The following is a 23,256-nucleotide window of genomic DNA, read 5'->3' as shown; positions in this document are numbered from 1 at the left end:
TGCGGTGAGATGTGATCGCACCAGTGCACCCAGCCTGAGCCACAGAGTGAGACCACATCTCTAAAAACAAAAAACAAATCTAACTTCCTGATTCCAGTTAAAAAAGGAAACATCCACAGAAAATTTTAAGTGGCCAGGCGCAGTGGCTCACGCCTGTAATCCCAGCACTTTGGGAGGCCGAGGTGGGCGGATCACGAGGTCAGGAGATCAAGACCACTCTGGCTAACACGGTGAAACCTCGTCTCTACTAAAAATACAAAAAATTAGCCGGGAGTGGTGGCAGGCGCCTGTAGTCCCAGCTACTTGGGAGGCTGAGGCTGGAGAAAGGTGTGAACCTGGGAGGCGAAGCTCGCAGTGAGCCAAGATAGCGCCACTGCACTCCAGTCTGGGCGACAAACCGAGACTCCATCCCAAAAAAAAAAGAAAAGAAAATTTTAAGTAACAAAATTAAAATACAGAAATATTAGGCTGGGTACGGTGGCTCACGCCTGTAATGCCAGGACTTTGGGAGGCTGAGGCAGGTGGATCACGAGGTCAGGAGATCCAGACCATCCTGGTGAACATGGTGAAACCCCGTCTCTACTAAAAATACAAAAACAAAATTAGCCGGGCATGGTGGCTGGCACCTGTAGTCCCAGCTACTCAGGAGGCTGAGGTGGGAGAATGGCATGAACCAGGGAGGCAGAGCCTGCAGTGAGCTGAGATCAGGCCACTGCACTCCAGCCTGGGCGACAGAGTGAGACTCCATCAAAAAAAAAAAAAAAAAAAAAAAAAAGAAAGAAATATTAATAACAAAAGTGCATCTACATATCTTATTCTTTCAGAAATTCCTACCAGACACAGTACTAATGGCTGGACTACAATATTTTCTGAGGAAGCATTTTTTTGCAGCTAGTAATAAAAAGTACTAGTATTTAACATTAATCCAGTCCTTACTACACACTGGGGACTATTCTTAGAACTTTACATGTATTAACTTCTGGAGCTGCACAACCACCCTTTGAATCAAATATTGATATTATCTCTATACCATGAAATGAGCAACTGAGGCCCAAGGTTTAAGTACCTACCTGAGGTCCCCAAGGTAAAAAGTGGCAGAGGAAGGAGTTAACACAGGAAGTCTGGCTCCTTGGCCTATGTCTTCCTTTAATGAAAAAAAAAAAAAAAAAAAAAAATTAGCTCATACCTGTAATCCCAGTACTTTGGGAGGCTGAGGCAGGCAGATCACATGAGGTCAGGAGTTCGAGACCAACCTGGTCAACATGGTGAAACCCTGTCTCTACTAAAAATACAAAAATTAGCCGGGCGTGGCGGCACACTGCACTCCAGCCTGGGCAACAGGCAAGACTCTGTCTCAAAAAAATAAAATAAAACAAAACATAAATTTTAGCATATATATTACATTCATACAGCTAAAAAACAAACATAAACACCTATTTGCCTTTGCCCTGTCTATTCTAGTACCCCCCCAACAGATAGCCAGTTTTATTATTTCTTATGTATCTTTTGAATTTTTTTTTTTTTTTTTTGAGACGGAGTTTCACTCTCGTTGCCCAGGTTGGAGTGCAATGGTGCCATCTCTGTTCACTGCAATCTCCGCCTCCTGGTTTCAAGCAATTATCTTGCCTCAGCCTCCTGAGTGGCTGGGATTAACAGGCATGTGCCACCACGCCTGGCTAATTTTGTATTTTTAGTAGAGACGGGGTTTCTCCATGTTGGTCAGGCTGGTCTCAAACTCCTGACCTCAGGTGATCTGCCCGCCTTGGCCTCCCAAAGTGCTGGGATTATAAATACATATTATTATTACCCCTTTTCTTATTCCAAATGCATCGTGCGTCATACTCTACATTCTGCACCTTGCTTTCTCTCAGTTAACAATACATTTTGAAGTTATTTCTGTCTCAGTATATAAAGAGCTTCCTCCTCATTCTTTTGTACAGCTATGTATTATTTTGTTGTATCGATGTACACCAATCACCCACTGATGGGCATGAACTGTTTTTCTTTTCTTTCTTCTCTCTCTCTCCTTTCTTTCTTTCTTTCTTAAGACAGGGTTGGCCAGGCGCCATGGCTCATGCCTGTAATCCTAGCACTTTGGGAAGCCGAGGTGGGTTGATCACTGGAGGTCAAGAGTTCGAGACCAGCCTGGCCAACATGGTGAAACCCTGTCTCTATTAAAAATACAAAAAAAGTAGCCGGGTGTGGTGGCGGGCAACTGTAATCCCAGCTACTCGGGAGGCTGAGGCAAGAGATTGCAGGGAGCAGAGATTGGGCCATTGCACTCTAGCCTGGGCAACTGACAGACTCCATCTCAAAAAAAAAAAAAGACACGGTCTGGCTGTCCACCAAGCTGTGTCGCCAGGATCTCTGCTCACTGCAGCTTTGACCTCCTAGGCTCAAGTGATCCTCCCACCTCAGCCTCCCAAGCAGCTAGGACTACGGGAGATCTCACTATGTCGCCCAAGCTGGTCTCTAACTCCTGGACTCTAGCCATCCTCCTGCCTTGGCCACCTAAAGTGCTGGGATTACAGGTGTGAGCCACCAAGCCCGGCCTGAGGCTTTATATTTTAAAATGTGTTGGGTCCCCACCTCCTCACACCTCAACGCCTTTTCTTTTTCAGTCTGTACTGGCTCTTGCAGCTTGTCTGTCTTTCCATAGTAAGTCTAGGATCAGTTCCCCTAGTTCCAAAAGAGAAAAGCCTGTCCATACTTTTATTAGGATCACATTATTACTATTATTGACACGGAATCTCGCTCTTGTCCAGGCTGGAGTGCAGTGGCGAGATCTCGGCTCACTGCAACCTCCGCCTCCCGGGTTCAAGCGATTCTCCTGCCTCAGCCTCCGCGGTAGCTCAGATTACAGGCGCCCGCCACCACGCCCAGCTAATTTTTGTATTTTTGTATTTTTATTTTTTTTAGTAGAGACAGGGTTTCACCATGTTGGCCAGGCTCGTCTCGAACTCCTGACCTCAGGTAATCCGCCCATCTCAGCCTCCCAAAGTGCTAGGATTACAGGCATGAGCCACCGCACCCGGCCAAGATCACAGTAAATTAATACATTTACTTAAGTTTGCGCACACTTCTTAATGTCACATGGTATATTTATTTGTTCACATTTGTTATGCCCCTCAGCAGTATTTTAAAGTTATTTCCTAATAGTTCTGAACCTTTCTTAAGTTTCTTCCACAATACTTTATCTTTCTACTGCTATTGTAAATATTAGTTTTCTTCAATTATGTATTCTAACTGATATTTGTAAATTAGAAGACTACTTATTTGTAGATATTAACTTGGTACCCAATTACTTTAACTTTTTATAATTTAAAACTATGTCAATGATGACAGCGGGGGCGGGGTGATTTCCTTAGAAAACGCATCTTTGGAGACGTCACGGCGCTCTCCATTACTTCACAAAATCCATACAACCTGAGAACGCCTCGACTCATTAAGGAATTAAGACACCTAAGATTTAGTCCACACTCATAACCGCTGCAACAATTAAGCTTTCTTCAAAAAATTAGGATAACTGTGCCTAACCTAAAACCTTTGACTCCCTTATCCTGGGCGCCGTTATATGGCATGCTTCTCAAGGCGTACAATGCTATTTAGTCTAGGGCTTTGCTTAACAGCCCTATTTAAGTACCCCAAAGATGGGGATTTGAACAGTCTGAAGTAGGCACCCCGAAACTAAAGTTCATTCGAAACACTCTCGTTAAAAAAAAAAAAAGTCACGGTGATTTGCATGCCACTCCAACTAAAAAGAAATGCTTTTATATAAAAATTCGTTTTTAAATTATTCACCACTTAGCTTTTCCACCCCTTCAATTTTCAAGTAAAAAAGACGTTCCAGGAAGATGGCACCGTTATAATTATCAGCACTTTCGACAAGGGAAGTGCAGCTCAAACGTTATACCTCAATGCTGGTCTCCTACATCTCCCTCTTAGGCACAATCACACACAATCCCGCACCCAGTTTCACATTCACTCAACAATCCCAAACATCAGGTCAAACTTTGAGGACAAACTCGGTCACACTCGCTCAAACCCGCCTCAGAGGCCCCCACCTCCGCCCCGCACGTAGGCCAGAAGCTCTTAGACCCACTCCCTGCCCTCGCGCCGCGCCCCTAAAGATCAGGAATCCTCCCCTTTAACCTCCCCGGTCCGACCGACCCGAGACGCCCAGATCCCACCTCCTACTTTCGCGCCACGTGGACCCAGGGGCCGTACTGACCCGCGGACAAAGACCAAAATGTCCACTCGGTGCGCTGCGCTTGCGCACTCGGAGAGCGAGGAAGCACTCCCAGAAGTCTCCGCGACGCGGCCCGCCTCGGTCACCGCGGCCGGGCCCAGGCTGGTACTGAATTACCTTCTATTACCAGCAACTCCGCTTCTCAGGCCTTGGACTACATTTCCCTTGAGGCTTTACTGGTCGACTCTCTGTCTCCTCCCCTCCCCCCGCGAACTTGGCCGCCTCCTTCTGTGACGATGGAGCTCTTGAGGTAAGTAGTCCTTTAGCGTCAGATGACTTCAAGCTTGCTGGAGGGTCTGGAGTGGCGACGCCCTTTCCGAAGCCTCGGGGGCGCAAAAATTTCAAAATGAACCAGGCCCGGACTCAGAGATAAGAGAACGCCATTTTGTCCGTGGCCGATCTGGCTCTGGACTACAATTCCCAGAGCCCACAGCGGCCTGACGTTACGTCGTTCTTGACGTCGTGGCGAGCTAGTTAGCTCCGCAAGGACCCGGACGCGACCAGGGGAGGCAGAAGGTGAGGGGTCTGGGAGTCCTGGGCGGGGCCGGGGCGTGTCCGGCGCTTCGGATCTGTGCGCGCAGGCGGGAGCTGGCTGCGGATGCGCGGTTCTGAATGTGTCTTTGTGGCTGTGTGGCTGGGTGTGGGTGTCTGCAACTGTGCACGTGTAACCGCCTGTCTCCAGGGTGTCTGGTGGTTTTTGTGTAACCATGTGTGATAGAGAGTATCGGGGTGCAGGGTCCTTGTGACCGGGGGTGATACTGCGTGTGTCCCCGTTGTATCTGTGGCCTGTTCGCCCTGTTCCTGGGGTGTGAGTAGAGTTGTGACTGTGTGACCACTGCGGGTGTGCGGTTGTGATTCATGTCTCCAAGTTGGGTGCGTGGTTTTGGTTGTGTGACACTGTGGCCGTGTGCAATTGCCTGTGCCTGTGACTGTGTGGTGACGCCGCTTGTGTATTCCTGTGTCCCTTGGTGTGTGTGTGGTTCTGTGTATGCGGGAGTGGGGTGCCACTGCTTGTGTGGGTTGCTTGTGTGAGTGTGACTGTGTGTATGTCCACAGTGAAAGTTCAGTTGTGACTGGGTGCCGTAAAGTACCAGTGATGGCGTGTGTCCCCCGAGTGGGTGTGTGACTGTGACTATATGAGGCATTTGTGGGTGTTGGTGTGTGGGGCTTGTGACTATACGGGAGTAACTATCACAGTGGAGAGTAAATTGTGTGACTGGGTGTGTCTTAGTGGGTGTGTGATTGTGACTGGAAAGATATAGAGGTGTCTGTGATTGTGTCCTGTGTCTCAAGAGTGGATGTAAGGCCGGGTGTGGTGACTCACATCAGCACTTCGGGAGGCCGAGGTGGGAGGATCACTTGAGCCCAGGAGTTCGAGACCAGCCTGGCCTGTACAAAAAAAAAATAATGGCTGGCGCGGTGGCTCACACCTGTAATCCTAGCACTTTGGGAGGCCGAGGCGGGTGGATCACCTGAGGTCAGGAGTTCTAGACCAGCCTGGCCAACATGATAAAATCCTGTCTCTACTAAAAATACAAAAATTAGCTGGGCGTGATGGCAGGTACCTGTAATCCCAGCTGCTCCGGGGGCTTAGGCAGGAGAATCGCTTGAACCCAGGAGGCAGAGGTTGCAGTGAGCTGAGATCGTGCCGTCGCACTCCAGCCTGGGAGACAAGAGCGAGACTTCGTCTCAAAAACAAACAAAAAATTAAAAATTATCTGAGTGTGGTGGCCCGCACCTGTGGTCCCAGCTACACGGGAAGCTGAGGTGGGAGGATCTCGAGCTTGAGAGGTCAAGGCTGCAGTGAGCCGTGTTTGAGCCACTGCATTCCAGCCTAGGTGACAAAACGAGACCCTGTCTCAAAAAAATAAAGGAGTAGATGTGTGGTTATGTTTGTGTGACACTGACTGTATGTGCAGCACCAAGTGTGCCAGTGATTCTAGTGCTTGACCCACGCAGAACCTTTGAAGTTAGGACAGATTCTGGCCCTGGACAGTAGTGACCTCAGCCTTTCTGAGTGACACTGGATTTAGGCAGATGCCTGGTCTCCTCTGACCACACTCCCCTATATGGTAGGGAAGGGGGATGGTGGTTCAAAAATGACCTCGTTGTTTATGATTCTTTGCTCTTAACCCTTCTCCAAGAAAGGTGCCAAGTTCAAGTACATCAGATTTTATTCTTATTTCCCTGAAATCCTTTTTGTGTTTCAGGACATGCCTTTCTTTCCTTCTTCTGAAACTTCAGAACCACCCCACCACCACCCTCACCCCTACCAAAGTAACCTGGTCTCCAGTATTTGCCATAGGAGTAATTTACTGGATGCCTTGGAGATGGACTGAAAGGCCTATATCCTCCCTGCTCCCTGCATACCTAATATTCTTTCAAATTTTTTTCTTTACTTTTCATTTTGAATTAATTTAAGACTTTAAAATGTTACAAAAATAGAATTCCTACTTACTCTTTCTTTTTTTTTTTTTTTTTTTTGAGACGGAGTCCTGCTCTGTCACCCAGGCTGGAGTGCCGTGCTGTGATCTCAGCTCACTGCAACCTGTGATCTCAGCTCACTGCAACAGGCTCAAGCGATTCTCCTGCCTCAGCCTCCTGAGAAGCTGAGATTACAGGCACGTGCCACCACGCCCAGCTGATTTTTTGTAATTTTAGTAGAGACGGGGGGAGGGGGGGTTTCACCATGTTGGCCAGACTGGTCTCGAACTCCTGGCCTCAAGTGATCCTCCTCAGCATCCCAAAGTGCTGAGATTAGAGATGTGAACCACCATGTCTGGTCTCCATTTTCCTTTTTGTAACTCCTTTGACGCGCCTAGCCAATTTTTTGTATTTTTAGTAGAGACAGGGTTTCACCATGTTGGCCATTTGTTTCATAGAGTCTGCAGTGTAGAATGTTCCTCTCTTTGGGATTGTCTGATATTTCCTGTTGATTAAATTCAGATTCTGCCTTTGGGGCAAGAATACTCCAAAAACGATGTACCCTTCTCAGCACATCATGCCAGGTACCCACAAGGTCAATTTGTTACACTATGAGTGGTATTAATTTTAACTGCTTGGTTAAGACGGTGATTGGCAGATTTCTCTGCTGCAAAGTCACTGTTTTTCCCATTATAATTGATACATGTCTTGTGAAGAAATACTTTAAGCCTATGTGAACATCCCATTTCTTATCCTTTCATCTATTAGTCTTATCCATTGATGACGCTTGCCTGAAAAAGTTGTTACCAGCTATTTGTCAAATGGTGGGGTTTTGGGGTTTGTTTCCATCATCACTTCTATGTTTATTTTTTTCTTCTTTTTTTTTTTTTTTTTTTTTTTTGAGACAGAGTCTTGCTCTGTCACCCAGGCTGGAGTGCAGTGGCGTGATCTCGGCTCACTGCAAGCTCCGCCTCCCTGGTTCATGCGATTCTCCTGCCTCAGCCTCCCAAGTAGTTGGGACTACAGGCACCCGCCACCACGCCTGGCTAATTTTTTGTATTTTTAGTAGAGATGGGGTTTCACCATGTTAGCCAGGATGGTCTTGATCTCCTGATCTCATGATCCGCCCACCTCGGCCTTCCAAAGTGCTGGGATTACAGGCATGAGCCACCGCGCCCAGCCACTTCTATGTTTATTAATTAGAATTGTGTGTGTGTGTGTGTGTATGTGTGTGTGTTGGAGTTTGGTTCTTGTTGCCCAGGCTGGGAATGCAGTGGCATGATCTCAGCTCACTGCAGCCTCTGCCTCCTGGATTCAAGCGATTCTCCTGCCTCAGCCTCCCAAGTTGCTGGGATTACAGGCATACACCACTACGCCCGGCTAATAATTGTATTTTTAGTAGAGATGGGATTTCACCATGTTAGACAGGCTGGTCTCGAACTCCTGACCTCAGGTGATCTGCCCACCTTGGCCTCCCAAAATGCTGGGATTACAGGCGTGAGCCACCTCGCCTGGCCTTATTAATTAGAAACTTACTGTTAGAAAGATATTTTTCTTCTTTCCTATTTATTTATTTACTAAATTATTTCTATAAGTATAGACTGGAATTCTATAGGTTATAATTTCTTTTATTTATAATTTCTTTTATTCTATAGGTTATATATTCATTGCTATCTTTTTTTTTTTTTTTTTGCTCAAATTATCACACATTTGGCCACTGGGAGCCCCTTCAAGTCGATTCCTATATCCTTTCAATGTGGCCTCTTTATTTACTATTTTTATTATTTATTTTCTGGCACCGCAAGGTGTTCCACATTGATACGGTACTTTCCCTGCCCCAGTCCTGGAATCTACAAATTTCCCAGGGACTATTGGTTCCTTTTATTAGAAAATGATTTTTTTTCAGCCAGGTGTGGTGGCGAGTACCTGTAGTCCCAACTACTCAGGAGGTTGAGGCGGGAGGATTGCTTGAGCCCAGGAGGTGGAGGTTGTAGCGAGCCAAGATTACAACACCGCATTCCAGCCTGGGTGATGAAACAAGACCCTGTCTCAGGAAAAAAAAAAAAATGAGTTTTTGAAACCAAGGTTATATATATATCTTCATTGCTTCTGAGATGTCATTGCTTCTAGGTCCTCTCAGCTATGAAATATGTTTATATGTATGTATATACAAATAATTCATGAGTTCATATAGTATCTCCAATTTCAGTGCAACACTACAGGGTTCATTCTAGCCTTCTCTCCATTTCCTTTTTTTTTTTTTTTTTTTTTTTTTTTTTTTGAGACAGAGTTTTACTCTTGTTGCCCAGGGTGGAGTGCAATGGCGCCATCTCAGCTCACTGCAAACTTCACCTCCCGGGTTCAGGCAATTCTCCTGCCTCAGCATCCGGAGTAGCTGGGATTACAGGTGCCCACCACGACGCCCAGCTAATTTTTTTTGTATTTTTTTTTTTTTTTTCCGAGACAGAGTCTCGCACTGTCGCCCAGGCTCGAGTGCAGTGGCCCGATCTCGGCTCACTGCAAGCTCCGCCTCCCGGGTTCACGCCATTCTCCTGCCTCAGCCTCCCGAGTAGCTGGGACTACAGGCGCCCGCCACCACACCCGGCTAATTTTTTTTGTATTTTTAGTAGAGACGGGGTTTCACCCTGTTAGCCAGGATGGTCCCGATCTCCTGACCTCGTGATCTGCCCACCTCGGCCTCCCAAAGTGCTGGGATTACAGGCGTGAGCCACCATGCCTGGCCTTTTTTTGTATTTTTAGTAGAGACGGGTTTTCGCCATGGTGGTCAGGGTGGTCTCAAACTCCTGACCTCAGGTGATCCTCCCGCCTCCGCCTCCCAAAGTGCTATGATTACGGGCATAAGCCACCATGCCTGGCCTCCATTTCCTTTTTTAAAAAGTAATTTTAAAATTTTTTGTAGAGACAAGGGTCTCACTATTTGCCCAGGCTGGTCTCGAGCTCCTGGCCTCAAGTGATGCTCCTTCCTCGGCATCCCAAAGTTCTGGGATTGTAGATGTGAACCACCATGTCTTGCCTCCATTTCCCTTTTTGTAACTCCTTTCTTTGACATTGAAAAATGTGGCTCACATTAACCGTAATATGTTTTATTTATTTGCTCAGTCCTGTGTAAAAAGTAATGTAAGAATTGCTGACCTCCACGTACCATACAGTTCTCTGTCTTTAGTCTTACAGTATATAGTGAAAATACAGTTTTCTAAAACTACTTTCTTCCCTAAACCCTTTGTATTCATAATATTTATGTGTAATATAGATTGTTCATTTATTACTGTTTGTATTTTATTTTGGGTTCCCCTCACATCCTGGTTGAATTTAATGATTTTTCTGAGTATGTGAAACAATCACATTGTTCTAAAAGTCAGAATCAGACAAAAGGATTTACTGAGTCACTCCATCATTTCTTCTCTCCCAATCCCATTGCCCATTGTTTTTTTTTGTTTTTTTGTTTTTTGTGTTTTTTTTTTTTTTGAGACGGAGTCCCACTGTGTCACCCAGGCTAGAGTGCAATGGCGCAGTCTTGGCTCACAGCAACCTCCACCTCTCAGGTTCAAGCAATTTTCCCACCTCAGCTTCCCGAGTAGCTGGGATTACAGGCATCTGCCATCATGCCCAGCTAATTTTTGTGTTTTTGTAGAAATGGGCTTTCACCAAGTTGCCGCCCGCCTCGGCCTCCCAAAGTGCTGGGATTATAGGCGTGAGCCACTGTGCCCGGCCCCCATTCTTTCTACCCAGTTCCCACTTATCTATTTCAGTAACCAATAATTTTACTTTCTTGGTTGTATGGTTAAATAAACGTAACAAAGAATTTACCATTTTAGGGTGCAGTGACTTACTCCTGTAATCCCAGCACTTTAGGAGATCGAGGTGGGAGAATTGTTTCAGCCCAGGAGTTTGAGACCAGCATGGGCAACATGACGAAACCCCATCTCTACAAAAAATTAAAAACTAGCCAGATGCGGTGATGCACACCTGTAGTCCCAGCTGTTTGGGAGGCTGAGGTAGGAGAATCTCTTGAGTCTGGGAGGCCAAGGTTGCAATGAGCTGTGATCATGCCCTTGCACTCCAGCCTGAGTGACAGAATGAGACCCTACCTCAAAAAAATAAAAAATAAAAACGTTGGGAAAAAGGCTTTTATTAGAGTTTTTACTCAGAGTGGTTGCTTTTTCAGGAAGAGATTACTAAGGTTAAGATGGAGATTCCTGTACCTGTCTAGCTCCCATAACTTGGCCAACTTCTCCCAGCACCCCAGCCCAGGCCCTTGTGATGTGGGATCCCGGGCCCTAAAAAATGTCTGTGAATTGCAGAGACAGGGAACATTTAGGCACGTAGCTTCAAGTTTTACTAGGTGGTGTAGAGATGGCTCAACTTTCCAGAAGGATTTGTACAAAGTTTTGATGTTGGAGCTCTAAAACAGCATGGTTTTGCTGGGTCAGAATCAACTTGTAGCCTGGGCACAGCGGCTCACACCTGCAATCCCAGAATTTTAGGAGGCTGAAGTGGGAGGATCACTTAAGGCCAGGAGTTCAAGACCAGACTGGGCAACATATTGAGACCCTGTCTTTACAAAAAATTTAAAAATTAGCCAGGTATAGTGGCGTGCCTGTGGTCTCAGCTACTTGGGAGGCTGAAGCGGGAGAATCACCTTAGCCCAGGAGGCTGAAGCTGTGATTGCACCACTGCCCTCCAGCCTGGGTGAGAGTGAGATCCTGTCCCCACCCCGCCAAAAAAAAAAAAAAAAAAAAAATTGTCCTGTAACTTATAATTCACATTTTGTTTCACATTATGGGTTTGTGAAAAATCCCTTTGAGACATATAGAGCTGGAATTGGACAGCTCTGCTCTTATTTCTGAAGCTTCCTCTTTTTAAAAATTGCTCTTTCTCGTATTGACCAAGCGTCTGAGTCTGAATTTTTATCCAGTCAAAGTATAGCCTAATTTGTGTACTAGTTAGGACAGGCTAAGTTATGCTGTGGTGGCAAACAACCCCTGAATCTCAGTGGCTTACAGAATAACATTTTATTTCTGCCCATGTACATGTCCAGTGTGGATCAGCAGAGACAGGGTTCCACACCAAAGAAGGCCCGCCACCCTTAGCTGCATCATTTGAAACACAGATGGTCACCACATGCACAAAGAGAAAAACTGGAGAATTGTTCAGTCTTTCTGGTGTGTCTAACTGAAGTGACAGTCATTACCTCAGCTGAGATTTCATTGGCTAGAGCAGTGCATGGCCCTACCTAAGTGCAAGGGGCTGGAAAATGTCATTTTCTATGTGCCCAAAACTGGATAATGGTGAAACATTAGTAATGTCTTCCACACTGGCTAAGACCCATTTCTTTTCTTTTCTTTTCTTTTTTTTGTTGTTGTTTGTTTGTTTTGTTTTTTTGAGGTGGAGTCTTGCGCCAGGCTGGAGTGCAGTGGCGCAGTCTCAACTCACTGCAACCCCCGCCTCCCGGGTTCAAGCGATTCTCCTGCCTCAGCCTCCTGGGTAGTTGGGACTACAGGCATGCACCACTGCACCTGGCTAATTTTTGTATTTTTAGTAGAAACCGGGTTTCACCGTGTTGGCCAGGATGGTCTCAATCTCTTGACCTCGTGATCCGCCCACTTCGGCCTCCCATAGTGCTGGGATGACAGGTGTGAGCCACTGCGCTCGGCCGACCCATTTCTTTTTCTATACGTAGGAAGTTGCTTCTGTAAATTAGATGTGATTTCTTTTTGGAGCAAGGAGGACATCCCTGGACTGTGGAAAGAGGGTTGACAAGGAGCCTGTGCACAAGTGAGCGAGGGGACTGAGGAAGCTGGAAGCCTTTCAGATGAAAGGTCACCTCCTCTGCGTGAGCCAGGACACACCTCCAAAGGCTTTTAGGGAAAAACTTGAAAATACAGAAAAAAACAAAGATCCTCCATAACTATATAACCTAGAGACAAATATAAAATTTAATTGAAAATCCTTTTTAGTCTATGTTCTATGCTGCATATACACAAGCATACATATGTACATATGTATATTTTTCCTGTAAGAATAGGATTACACTACACTTCCTGTTTTGTAACCTACATTTTTCACCTAATGTTATTTATTTTATATCATTACATCAACAAATAAAGATATGTATCATTTTGTTTATGGTGTAAGTGTTTCCACTATATGGATACACTATAGTTTACTTATTTATTTAATCTTCTTTCCTAGATATTGAAGTTTTCTTTAAATTCACTGTTCATTGCCAACTGTGTCTCCATCATATACTCCGCACACGTTAATATTTTGGATAGGGTTGGCCTGGCGCGGTGGCTCACGCCTGTAATCCCAGCACTTTGGGAGGCTGAGGCGGGCAAATCATGAGGTCAGGAGATCGAGACCGTCCTGGCTAACAGGTGAAACCCTGTCTCAACTAAAAATACAAAAAATTAGCCAAGCATGGTTGCAGGCGCCTGTAGTCTCAGCGACTCGGAAGGCTGAGGCAGAAGAATGGCGTGAACCAGGGAGGTGGAGCTTGCAGTGAGCTAAGATCGCGCCACTACACTCCAGCCTGGGCGACAGAGCGAGACTCCGTCTCAGAAGAAAAAAAAATATATTTTGGATAGGGTTTCAGACTTGGAATTGTTTGATCGAGGGCATGTATGGTTTAATTTCTGCTAATGTTGACTTGTTGGAAGTTGACACCAGCAATAGCTTACCGCCTGTGTGCATTTCCTCACATCACGCTAGTGTGGAATATCATCCATCTTTTAAATCTTTGCCAAATTGATAACTATAAAATAGTATTTCCTTATTGCTTTTAACATTCATCCCCTTCATTACTAAAGAGGTTTAAGAATGTTTGATAGGTTGGTGGGCCACTTTATTATTTAGTGAATTTCCCATGTATATACCCTTTGCACATTTATCAAAAATTATTGCTATTTATTTATTTATTTATTTATTTTTGAGATGGAGTCTCGCTCTGTCACCCAGGCTGGCGTCAGTGGCACAATCTTGGCTCACTGCACCCTCCGCCTCCTGGCTTCAAACAATTCTCATGCCTCAGCCTCCCGAGTAACTAGGATTACAGGTGCTCACCGCCATACCCAGCTAACTTTTGTATTTTTAGTAGAAGCAGGGCTTCTGTTGGCCAGGCTGGTCTCGAACTCCTGGCCTCAGGTGATCCACCCACCTTGACCTTCCAAAGTGCCAGGATTACAGGTGTGAGCCACTGTGCCCTGCCCCTTTTAAATATAAATCAGATTATGCCATTCCTTGGCTTTAAAAGTTTAGTACCTTCCTGTTTTCCTCAAGAATAAAATCCAAAGTTCTTACAGTGGCTTACAAGCTCCTTGTGATCTGGCTTCTAGCTCTCTCTCTGACCCTCTTCCTCTCCCATGTTCCATCCCAGCTGCCCTTGTCTCCTTCCTCTTGTTGATCGAGGAAAGCCTGCTCCTGCATTCAGACCCTTGCAATTGCTGCTCCTGGTGCGAGGAATGCACTTCCGCAGATACCTGCATTGCTCACTCATCCATTCAGGCTGTGCTTACCTGTCACCTTCTCAGACTACCCTTTCTTCCTCCAAAACTCCCTCTCCCCTTAATCTTCTTTGTTTTTATCTAAAAGACATTTGCCACCTGACATATATATATATATATATATGTATATATATATATATATATATACACATACATATGTTGTTGTTGTTGTTTGTGACAGAGTCTCACTCTGTTGCCCAGGCTGGAGTGCAGTGGCACAATATCAGCTTACTACAACCTCTTCCTCCCAGGTTCAAGTGATTCACCTCAGCCTCCTGAGTAGCTGGGATTACAGGCGTGCGCCACAACACCCAGGTAATTTTTTGTATTTTTAGTAGAGACGGCATTTCACCGTGTTGGCCAGGCTGGTCTAGAACTTCTGACCTCAAGTGATCTGCGTGCCTCGCCCTCCCAAAGTGCTGGGATCACAGACATGAACCACTGTGCCCCGCCCCACCATATAATTAGGAATATCAATATCATGTCTATGGCCATACCACCCTGAATACTCACATCTCATCTTTTTTCTTTTTCTTTTTTTTTTCCTTCAAATTTTTTGTAGAAATGGGGGTCTTACTTTGCTGCCTAGGCTGGTCTTGAGCTCCTGGCCTCAAGATATCCTCCTGCCTTGGTCCCTCAAAGTGCTGAGATGACAGGAGTGAGCTACTGTGCCCAGCCCTCAATCCCATCTATCTCCGTATGTCAGTGTTTGTTGGTTGTCTCTTCCCATAGGATGTGAGATCCAGCCAGGCACAATGGCTCACACCTGTAATCCCAGCACTTTGGGAGGCTGAAGTGGGCAGATCACTTGAGGCAGGAGTTGAAGACCAGCCTGGCCAACATGACAAGACCCCATCTCTACAAAAGTTACAAAAATTAGCAGAGCATGATGGTGCACACTTGTAATTCCAGCTACTTGGGAGGCTGAGGCAAAATAATTGCTTGAACCCAGGAGGTGGAGGTTGCAGTGAGCCGAGAGCTCGTCAGTGCACTCCAGCCTGGGTGACAGAGCAAGATTTTGTCTCAAAAAAAAAAAAAAAACCTGAATGTGAGATCAACTGGGACAGGGACTTAAATTATTTCCTTTCCTCGTGCCTAGAACAGTGCCAGTTGAGATAGGAGCCAAGTAAATATGAAAGAATTCTGACTTCCTTTTCTCTGCCACCATATCTATCAGATGCCAGAGCCTGTTGATTTCATCTCCCTCCTCTTTTCTGCTGCCAGTGTCCTGGGTCAGGCCCTCTTTGTTTGCCTGAAAAAGTACAAATACCTCTCAGTCAATCTTTCTGACTCCAAGGTTACACCTCTCCAAAAGATGAGATGTGAGTATTCAGGGTGGTATGGCCATAGACATGATATTGATATTCCTAATTATATGGTGGGGCGGGGCACAGTGGTTCATGCCTGTGATCCCAGCACTTTGGGAGGGCGAGGCCATATTGGTCTTGTCACTTCTGTCTTTAAATTCTTAGGTTGCCTTCCATTTCATTAATAAGTGAAAACCTACTTTTTCTTTCTTTTTTTTTTTTTTGGAGACAGTCTCACTCTGTTCCCCAGTCTGGAGTGCAATGGCACGATCTTGGCTCACTGCAACCTCTGCCTCCCGAGTTCAAGCGATTCTCCCTGCCTCAGCCTCCCGAGTAGCTGGGATTACAAGCGCCCACCACCATGCCAGCTAATTTTTGTATTTTTAGTAGAGATGGGGTTTCACCATGTTGGCCAGGCTGGTCTCAAACTCCTGATTTCAGGTGATCTACCTGCCTCGGCCTCCCAAAGTGCTGGGATTACAGGCATGGGCACCGTGCCCAGCTGAAAACCTACCTTTTTTAAAAAATAGAGATGAGGGCTCACTATGTTACCCAGGGTGGTTTCAAATTCCTGGGCTTAAGCGATCCACACACCTCAGCTTCCCAAAGTACCTAAGTTTTATGCATTCAGCCTGTATTTATTGGTTACCTATGTCCTTCAGACACTGTGGCAAGAGTGATGGTTAGAGTGATGATGAGACCCACTGGTCCTTGCCCTCATAGTTTTTTCATTCATACACCTTCATTTTCTTTTCTTTTCTTTTTTTCTTTTTGAGACAGAATCTCGCTCTGTGGCCCAGGCTAGAGTGGTGTGGTACGATCTTGGCTCACTGCAACCTCCGCCTCCCAGGTTCAAGCAATTCTCCCGCCTCAGCCTCCCAAGTAGCTGGATACAGGCACGCACCACCATGCCTGGCTAATTTTTATATTTTTAGTAGTGACGGGGTTTCACCATGTTGGCCAGGCTGATCTTGAACTCCTGACCTCAGGTGATCGACCCACCTCGGCCTCCCAAAGTGCTGGGATGACAGGCATGAGCCACCACGCCCGGCCCATACACCTTCATTTTCTAACCCCTGATGTCATCTCCAGCATTATCTGCCTCTAGATTCTAGAGCTAATTAAATTTAAATTTAGATTAATTAAAATAAAATAAAAACTTTAGTTTCTCAGCCATACTAGCCACATTTCATATGCTCAATAGCCACCTATGACTACCATATTTACAGCATGGATTTGAAGATTTCCATCATCACAGAACGTTCTGTTGGACAGCACTGGTCTAGACCTTTCTTCAAACTACACAACTCATTCCAAATCATTCTCAGTCTCCCAAATACACCATTCGCTTTCAGTCCAGTGTTTTTGCCACTGCATTTCACTCTGCTCACAATATTCTCTGTCCCTTTTCTGCCTATTAAACTTCCCTGAGGTTTCAGAACCCAATTCCCATTCTACATTTTACAGAAAAGTTTTATTGACACCATCCCCATTGCTTAAGTTAGTCTTCCTTAGCTGGGCACGGTGGCTCACACCTGTAATCCCAGCACTTTCGGAGGCTGAGGTGGGCAGATCACTCGAGCTCAGAAGTTCAAGACCAGCCTGGCCAACATGGCAAAACCCAATCTGTACGAAAAATGCAAAAATTAGCCAGGTGTGGTGGTGCATGCCTGTGGTCCTAGCTACTTGAGAGGCCAAGGTGGGAGGATTGCTTGAGTCTGGGAGGCAGAGGTTGCAGTGATCCGAGATTGTGCCACTGCACTCCAGCCTGGGTGACAGAGTGAAACCCCATTTCAAAAAAAAAAAAAGAAGTATTTCTTTTGACCCACCCCCTACAGGAAGCTTCTTGCACCTCTAATTAGATCAGATTTAATACCCTTGTTAGGCCAAGCATGGTGGCTCATACCCTGCTAATCTTAACAGTTTGGGAGGCCAAGGTGGGCAGATCACCTGAGGTGAGGAGTTCAAGACCAGCCTGGCTAACATGGTGAAACCGTGTCTCTACTAAAAATACAAAAAATCAGCCGGGCGTAGTGGCGTGCGCCTGTACTCCCAGCTATTCGTGAGGTTGAGGCAGGAGAATCGCTTGAACCTGGGAGGCAGAGGTTGCAGTGAGCTGAGATCACACCTCTGCACTCCAGCCTAGGCAACAGAGTGAGACCCTGTCTCAAAAGGAAAAAAAGAACCCTCCTTAAAACTCTGACTTCTCATTCCCTTGAGATGTGTACCATTCACAGGACTTCAGACTCAGCAACTGCCAGCCTCACAGTCAACGGGGAAGTGATGTTCTGCAGAAAAGCAGTAAATGGTCAGAAGGTAGTGAGTTATCTCCACTGATTGTTCATAGTCAGTTATGAATTGAACTCCTTGTTCTGTTCTTCCCCCTCTTCTCACTACTGTACTTGTCTTTTTTTTTTTTTTTTTTTGAGACAGAGTTTTGCTTTTGTTTCCCAGGCTGGAATGCAATGGTGCAATCTCGGCTCACTACAACCTCTGCCTCCCGGGTGCAAGTGATTCTCCTGCCTCAGCCTCCCGAGTAGCTGGGATTACAGGCATGCGCCACCACACCCCGCTAATTTTTTGTACTTTTAGTTGAGACAGGGTTTCTCCATGTTGATTAGGCTGGTCTCGAACTCCTGACCTCAGGTGATCCACCTGCCTTGCCTCCCAAAGTGCTGAGATTAGGTGTGAGCCACCGCGCCCAGCTGTCTAGTCTTAAAAAAAAAAAAGAATGAAAGCAGTAGGGAGGGCTCAGATGAGAAATAAAGAGTGCTGGGCCAAGAGGCTTCTAGAAATTGAGTTCCCATGGAGGGCAGTACTCTGGATGTGTGGGTATGCAAGCAAGATGCCTGTACTACTGGGGCTGTCTTGCTCCTGCCTGGTGAGTCTAGCTGGGGCTGGAGGCATTGACAGAGCCTATGGTATGCATGGTGTAGTCCCATTTTGGACTTGGAAGGAGGAAGTGGAGCCAGTGAGATGCCCAGGAGGTTTTGCCTGTTGAGCCCAGAGAAGCTAGAAGACTTCATTTAGGGATGTCTTTTACTCAAGATTTGGCCTGCATAGATGGTCTGTGTTCCTAGCCTGATGTTGCTGTCCTCATCCTTAGGGGTCAAGTGAGTGAGTCTGAGTTGTAAGATCCTTGCTGTAATTTGGAGCAGGTGGGAGCCTTCTAGGTCCCATCTAGGGCCAAGTTTAGCATCATTAAGGATGCTACAGGGACTGCATCAGCTGTAATCCCTCCCTTTGTGGAGCCTGGGTTCTGTGTCAGTGCTGGAGCACATCTGCCTTGAAACCATCTTTCTGTTTTTGGGTTCCTTACTGTTTAGGAAGGGACTGGGTTTTCTTAACTCTGCAGTTTTTTGTTGTTGTTGTTTTGTTTTGTTTTTTGTTTGTTTGTTTTGAGACCGAGTCTCGCACTGTCGCCCAGGCTAGAGGGCAGTGGTGCAGTCTCAGCTCACTGCAACCTCCACCTTTCAGGTTTAAGCAATTCTTGTGCCTCAGCCTCCCAAGGTGCTGGGATTACAGGCGTGAGCCACCATGCCTGGCCAACTCTGTAGTTCTTAATGTTAGTTCTTGTGTGGTAGGACATGGAGAGGTGGGAGAAGCAGATCCGAGACATTGGAAGTGCAATTCTTTTAAGCTCATCTATTTGGGAGTGCTGAGGCAAGCTCAGTTTATCAGAGGTTACCCCATCTCCCCCCGTTTTGCTTTTTCAGGACTCCGCACTTGTCCAAGAGAAGAATCCAGAGAAATCAGAGCAGGTCAAATAGTTCTAAAAGCCATGGCCCAGGTATGTTGAAATTCCTTCTATCCTTAGAATGATCTGTCTTCCCGCCAGATTATATGGACACTGTGTTCTTTATCCTGGAACTTCCCTGTATCCTTCTCACAGTTGGTCCATTCCAGGAGATGAGTGATGGTGCCCAAGTCCCTCGGTGGCCCTCTCCTCTCCAGCATTGTCCATGTATCTGTAGTCCTCTTAGCAGAGCATGGGCTGGGCGTGGTGGCACATGCCTGTAATCTCAGCACTTTGGGAGGCTGAGGCAGGCGGATCCCTTGAGGCCAGGAGTTCAAGACCAGCCTGGACAACATGGTGAAACCCCATCTCTACTAAAAATACAAAAATTAGCTGGGCGTGATACCACACACCTGTAGTCCCAGCTACTCAGGAGGCTGAGGCAGGAGAATCGTTTGAACCCAGGAGATGGAGGTTGCAGGGAGCCAAGATTTCCCCACTGCACTCCACCCTGGGAGACAGAGCAAGACTCTGTCTAAATAAATAAATAAATGCTCTTAGCAGAGCACCAGTACAGTAGAAATACCTTCTCTTGAGAGAAATATGAGAGTCTCCCTTATCATAACTGTGGTTGAATGAGGCCAAAGATGAAATAAAATAGTTTCATCTTTTCCATTGTCTTGGGCGGTTTCTTTCTTCTGTGTTTTTGTTTTGTTTCGTTTTTTGAGACAGGGTCTCACTCTGTCACCCAGACTGGAGCACAGTGGTGCAGTCATGGCTCACTGCAGCCTCAACCTCCTGGGCTCAAGCAATCCTCCCACCTCAGCCTCCCAAGTAGCTAGGACCACAGCCACATGCCACCACTCCCAGCTAATTTTTTAAGTTTTTGTAGAGACCAGGTCTCACTGTGTTGCCCAGACTGGTCTCAAACTCCAGGGCTCAATCTATTAGCCTCCTAGTACTGGGATTACAGGCATGAGCCACTGCTTTATTCTTTATTCTATTTTTAAATGTCACCCCCTCTTTAAAAAGTCACAAGACATTTAATACTGTCAAAAAAATATATATACATATATATATATATATATTCATATGGCTGGGCGCAGTGGTGGTGGGTGCCTATAATCCCAGCTACTTGAGAGGCTGAGGTAGGAGAATCACTTGAACCTAGGAGGCCGAGGTTGTCATAAGCAGAGATCACGCCACCGCACTCCGGCTTGGGCGACACAGTGAGACTCTGTCTCAGAAAATATATATATAGGCCTGGCGTGGTGGCTCATGCCTGTAATCCCAGCACTTTGCGAGGCCAAGGCGGGTGGATCACGAGGTCAAGAGATCAAGACCATCCTGGCCAACATGGTGAAACCCCGTCTCTACTAAAAATACAGAAATTAGCTGGGTGCAGTGGCAGGTGTCTATAGTCCCAGCTACTCAGGAGGCTGAGGCAAGAGAATTGCTTGAACCTAGGAGGCAGAGGTTGCAGTGAGCTGAGATTACACCACTGCACTCCAGCCTGGGCAACAGAGTGAGACTCCATCTCAAAAAAAAAAAAATTCCAAGTTTCTTTTAGTTGGCCAGTCATTAAAGATATTTACAAAAATGTAAAACAATGCCACTAAATTTTTTGATTTTGACAATAGAGTTATGTTTCATAAAATGTATGTTACTGATATTAACAGGTAACAGGTTTATTTGTTGTTAAAATATTTTTAAAATTTCTTGGCTGGATGCAGTGTCTGATACCTGTAATCCCAACACTTTGGGAGGCTGAGGCAGACAGATCACCTGAGGTCAGGAGTTTGAGACCAGCCTGACCAACATGATGAAACTCTGTCTGTACTGAAAATACAAAAATTAGCCGGGCATGATGGCGCATGTCTGTAATTCCAGCTGCTCAGGAGACTGAGGCACGAGAATCGCTTGAACCTGGGAGGCAGAGGTTGCAGTGAGCCAAGATTGCATCACTGCACTCCACACTGGCTGATACAATGAGACTCTGTCTCAAAAAAAAAAAATGAAATTTCTTTCTTTTAATTTCTAAGGTGGGAAAATGTTGATAGATACAACCATCATTAAGAAAAGTTCTGGCCAGGCCCAGTGGCTCACCCTGTAATTCCAACACTTTGGGAGGCCGAGGTAGGAGGATTGCTTGAGACCAGGAGTTCAAGACCAGCTGGGGCAATGTAGTGAGACCCCATCTCTACAAACAAAAATTTAAATTTAAATTTAAATTTAAAAACACAAAGTTAGGCATGGTGGCTCACGCCTGTAATCCCAGCACTTTGGGAGGCCAAGGCAGGTGAATTACCTGAGCTCAAGAGTACAAGACCAGCCTGCATAACATGGCAAAACCCTGTCTCTACAAAAAATATGTATATACGAAATTTAGTGAGGTGCAGTGGCATGCCACCTATAGTCCCAGCTACTCAGGAGGCTCAGACGGGAGAATCTCTTGAGCTTGGGAAGCAGAAGTTGCAGTGAGCCAAGGACAGAGTTAGACCCTGTCTCGAAAAAAAAAAAAAAAGAGAGAGAAAGAAAGAAATTCATTTAAAAGGGTGTCATGTTTTACCCAATATCAGGGTGTTTGTAATAGAAGCCCACAGCCTTCTCTCTCCATGTAAACATGGTAGGAGTTGTAGTGATTGGTCTTGGTCTCTGTATGTGGTAACATCTGTTTTGTGAGACCTTTAGGAAGGGGGCTGTGATTCGGAACTTTAGCGGCGGAACACTCTTCAGTCTTGCAAGGATATGTATGAGAGATGAATAACCATAAAATGGTCCATTTTGAGGTTGAACATATGTGTTGGTTGTGGGCCACATTTATGTAACTCAGGTATACCCTCCATCAGCTTTCTGATTTCAGGAGCAAGGAAAAGTGGACAGTGAAGGAATGTGAATATTATCAAGCATATAATAAACCCTGAAGATTTTACACATCTTGTGTTTTTAAATTTTTTTAATTTTTAATTTTTGTCAGTACATAGTAGGTGTATATATTTATGGAGTACATGAGATGTTGTGATGCAGGTATGCAGTGTGAAATAAGCACATCATGAAGAATGGGGTATCCAACCCCTCAAGCATTTATCCTTTGAGTTACAAACAATCCAATTACACTCTTTATTTTAAAAATGTACATTTAGGCTGGGCACGGTGGCTCACGCCTGTAATCCCAGCACTTTGGGAGGCCAAGGCAGGTGGATCACTTGAGATCAGGAGTTCAAGACCAGCCTGGCCAACATGAGGAAACCCCATCTCTACTAAAAAATACAAAAATTAGCTGGGCGTGGTAGTGGGCGCCTGTAATCCCAGCTACTCTGGAGACTGAGGCAGGAGAATGACTTGAACCCCAGAGCAGAGGTTGCAGTGAGCCGAGATCATGTCACTGCACTCCAGCCTGGATGACAAAGCAAAACTCCATCTCAAAAAAAAAAAAAAAAATGTACAGTTAAGTTCTTATTGACTATAGTCACCCTGTTGTGCTATCAAATAGTAGGTCTTATTCTTTCTATTTTTTGTACCCATTAACCATCCCCACCTCCCACTCAGCCTCCCTCTACCCTTCCCAGCCTTCAGTAATCATACTTCAACTCTCTATGACCATGAGTTGAATTGTTTTGATTTTTAGATCCACAAATAAGTGAGAATATGTAGTTTGTCTCTCTGTGCCTGGCTTACTTCATGTAGCATAATAACCTCCAGTTCCATTCATGTTGCAGATGACCAGATCTCATTCTTTTTGTGGCTGAATAGTACTCTATTGTGTATATGTACCACATTTTCTTTATCCATTCATCTGTTGACAGACACTTGGGTTGATTCCAAATCTTGGCTATTGTGGACAGTGCTGCAGCAAACATAGAGTGCAGATATCTCTTCGATATACTGGTTTCCTTTCTTTCTTTCTTTTTTTTTTAAATGGAATTTCGTTCTTGTTGCCCATGCCGGCAGTGGCGTGATCCCAGCTCACTGCAGCCTCTGCCTCCCGGGTTCAAGCGATTCTCCTGCCTCAGCCTC

At 45.6% G+C, this 23,256-nt stretch overlaps 2 protein-coding genes across 54 annotated transcripts in view; one reads left to right on the top strand and one right to left on the bottom strand.

The window, feature by feature from the left end:
* ZNF146 (zinc finger protein 146) overlaps nucleotides 1-4,760 on the bottom strand; it is a 30,470-nt gene extending 25,710 nt beyond the window's left edge. For 10 of the 50 annotated variants that reach the window (XM_063614155.1, XM_063614164.1, XM_063614169.1 and 7 more), the window contains exons 1-2: nucleotides 4,191-4,345; nucleotides 1,071-1,144 (exon numbers count right to left, since the gene is read on the bottom strand). The gene's annotated coding sequence lies outside the window, so the exon portion shown is untranslated. Of the gene's footprint in view, nucleotides 1-1,070; nucleotides 1,145-4,190 lie in introns of all 50 variants that reach the window. The other 40 variants (XM_063614161.1, XM_063614187.1, XM_063614172.1 and 37 more) reach the window with 24 other exon arrangements.
* ZNF565 (zinc finger protein 565) overlaps nucleotides 4,276-23,256 on the top strand; it is a 38,316-nt gene continuing 19,335 nt past the window's right edge. The window contains exons 1-3 of one of the 4 annotated variants that reach the window (XM_055239692.2): nucleotides 4,732-4,765; nucleotides 14,448-14,511; nucleotides 19,220-19,293. In XM_055239692.2, coding sequence (XP_055095667.1) covers nucleotides 19,285-19,293 — 9 coding nt within the window. In that variant the 5' untranslated portion in view covers nucleotides 4,732-4,765; nucleotides 14,448-14,511; nucleotides 19,220-19,284. Of the gene's footprint in view, nucleotides 4,766-14,447; nucleotides 14,512-19,219; nucleotides 19,294-23,256 lie in introns of all 4 variants that reach the window. The other 3 variants (XM_055239691.2, XM_055239690.2, XM_055239693.2) reach the window with 3 other exon arrangements.

This window comes from Symphalangus syndactylus, chromosome 13 (assembly GCF_028878055.3).
Source record: "Symphalangus syndactylus isolate Jambi chromosome 13, NHGRI_mSymSyn1-v2.1_pri, whole genome shotgun sequence".
NCBI lineage: Eukaryota > Metazoa > Chordata > Mammalia > Primates > Hylobatidae > Symphalangus > Symphalangus syndactylus.
The sequence above is the reverse complement of the archived record's forward strand: the minus strand, read 5'-3'. Positions and strand labels throughout refer to the sequence as shown.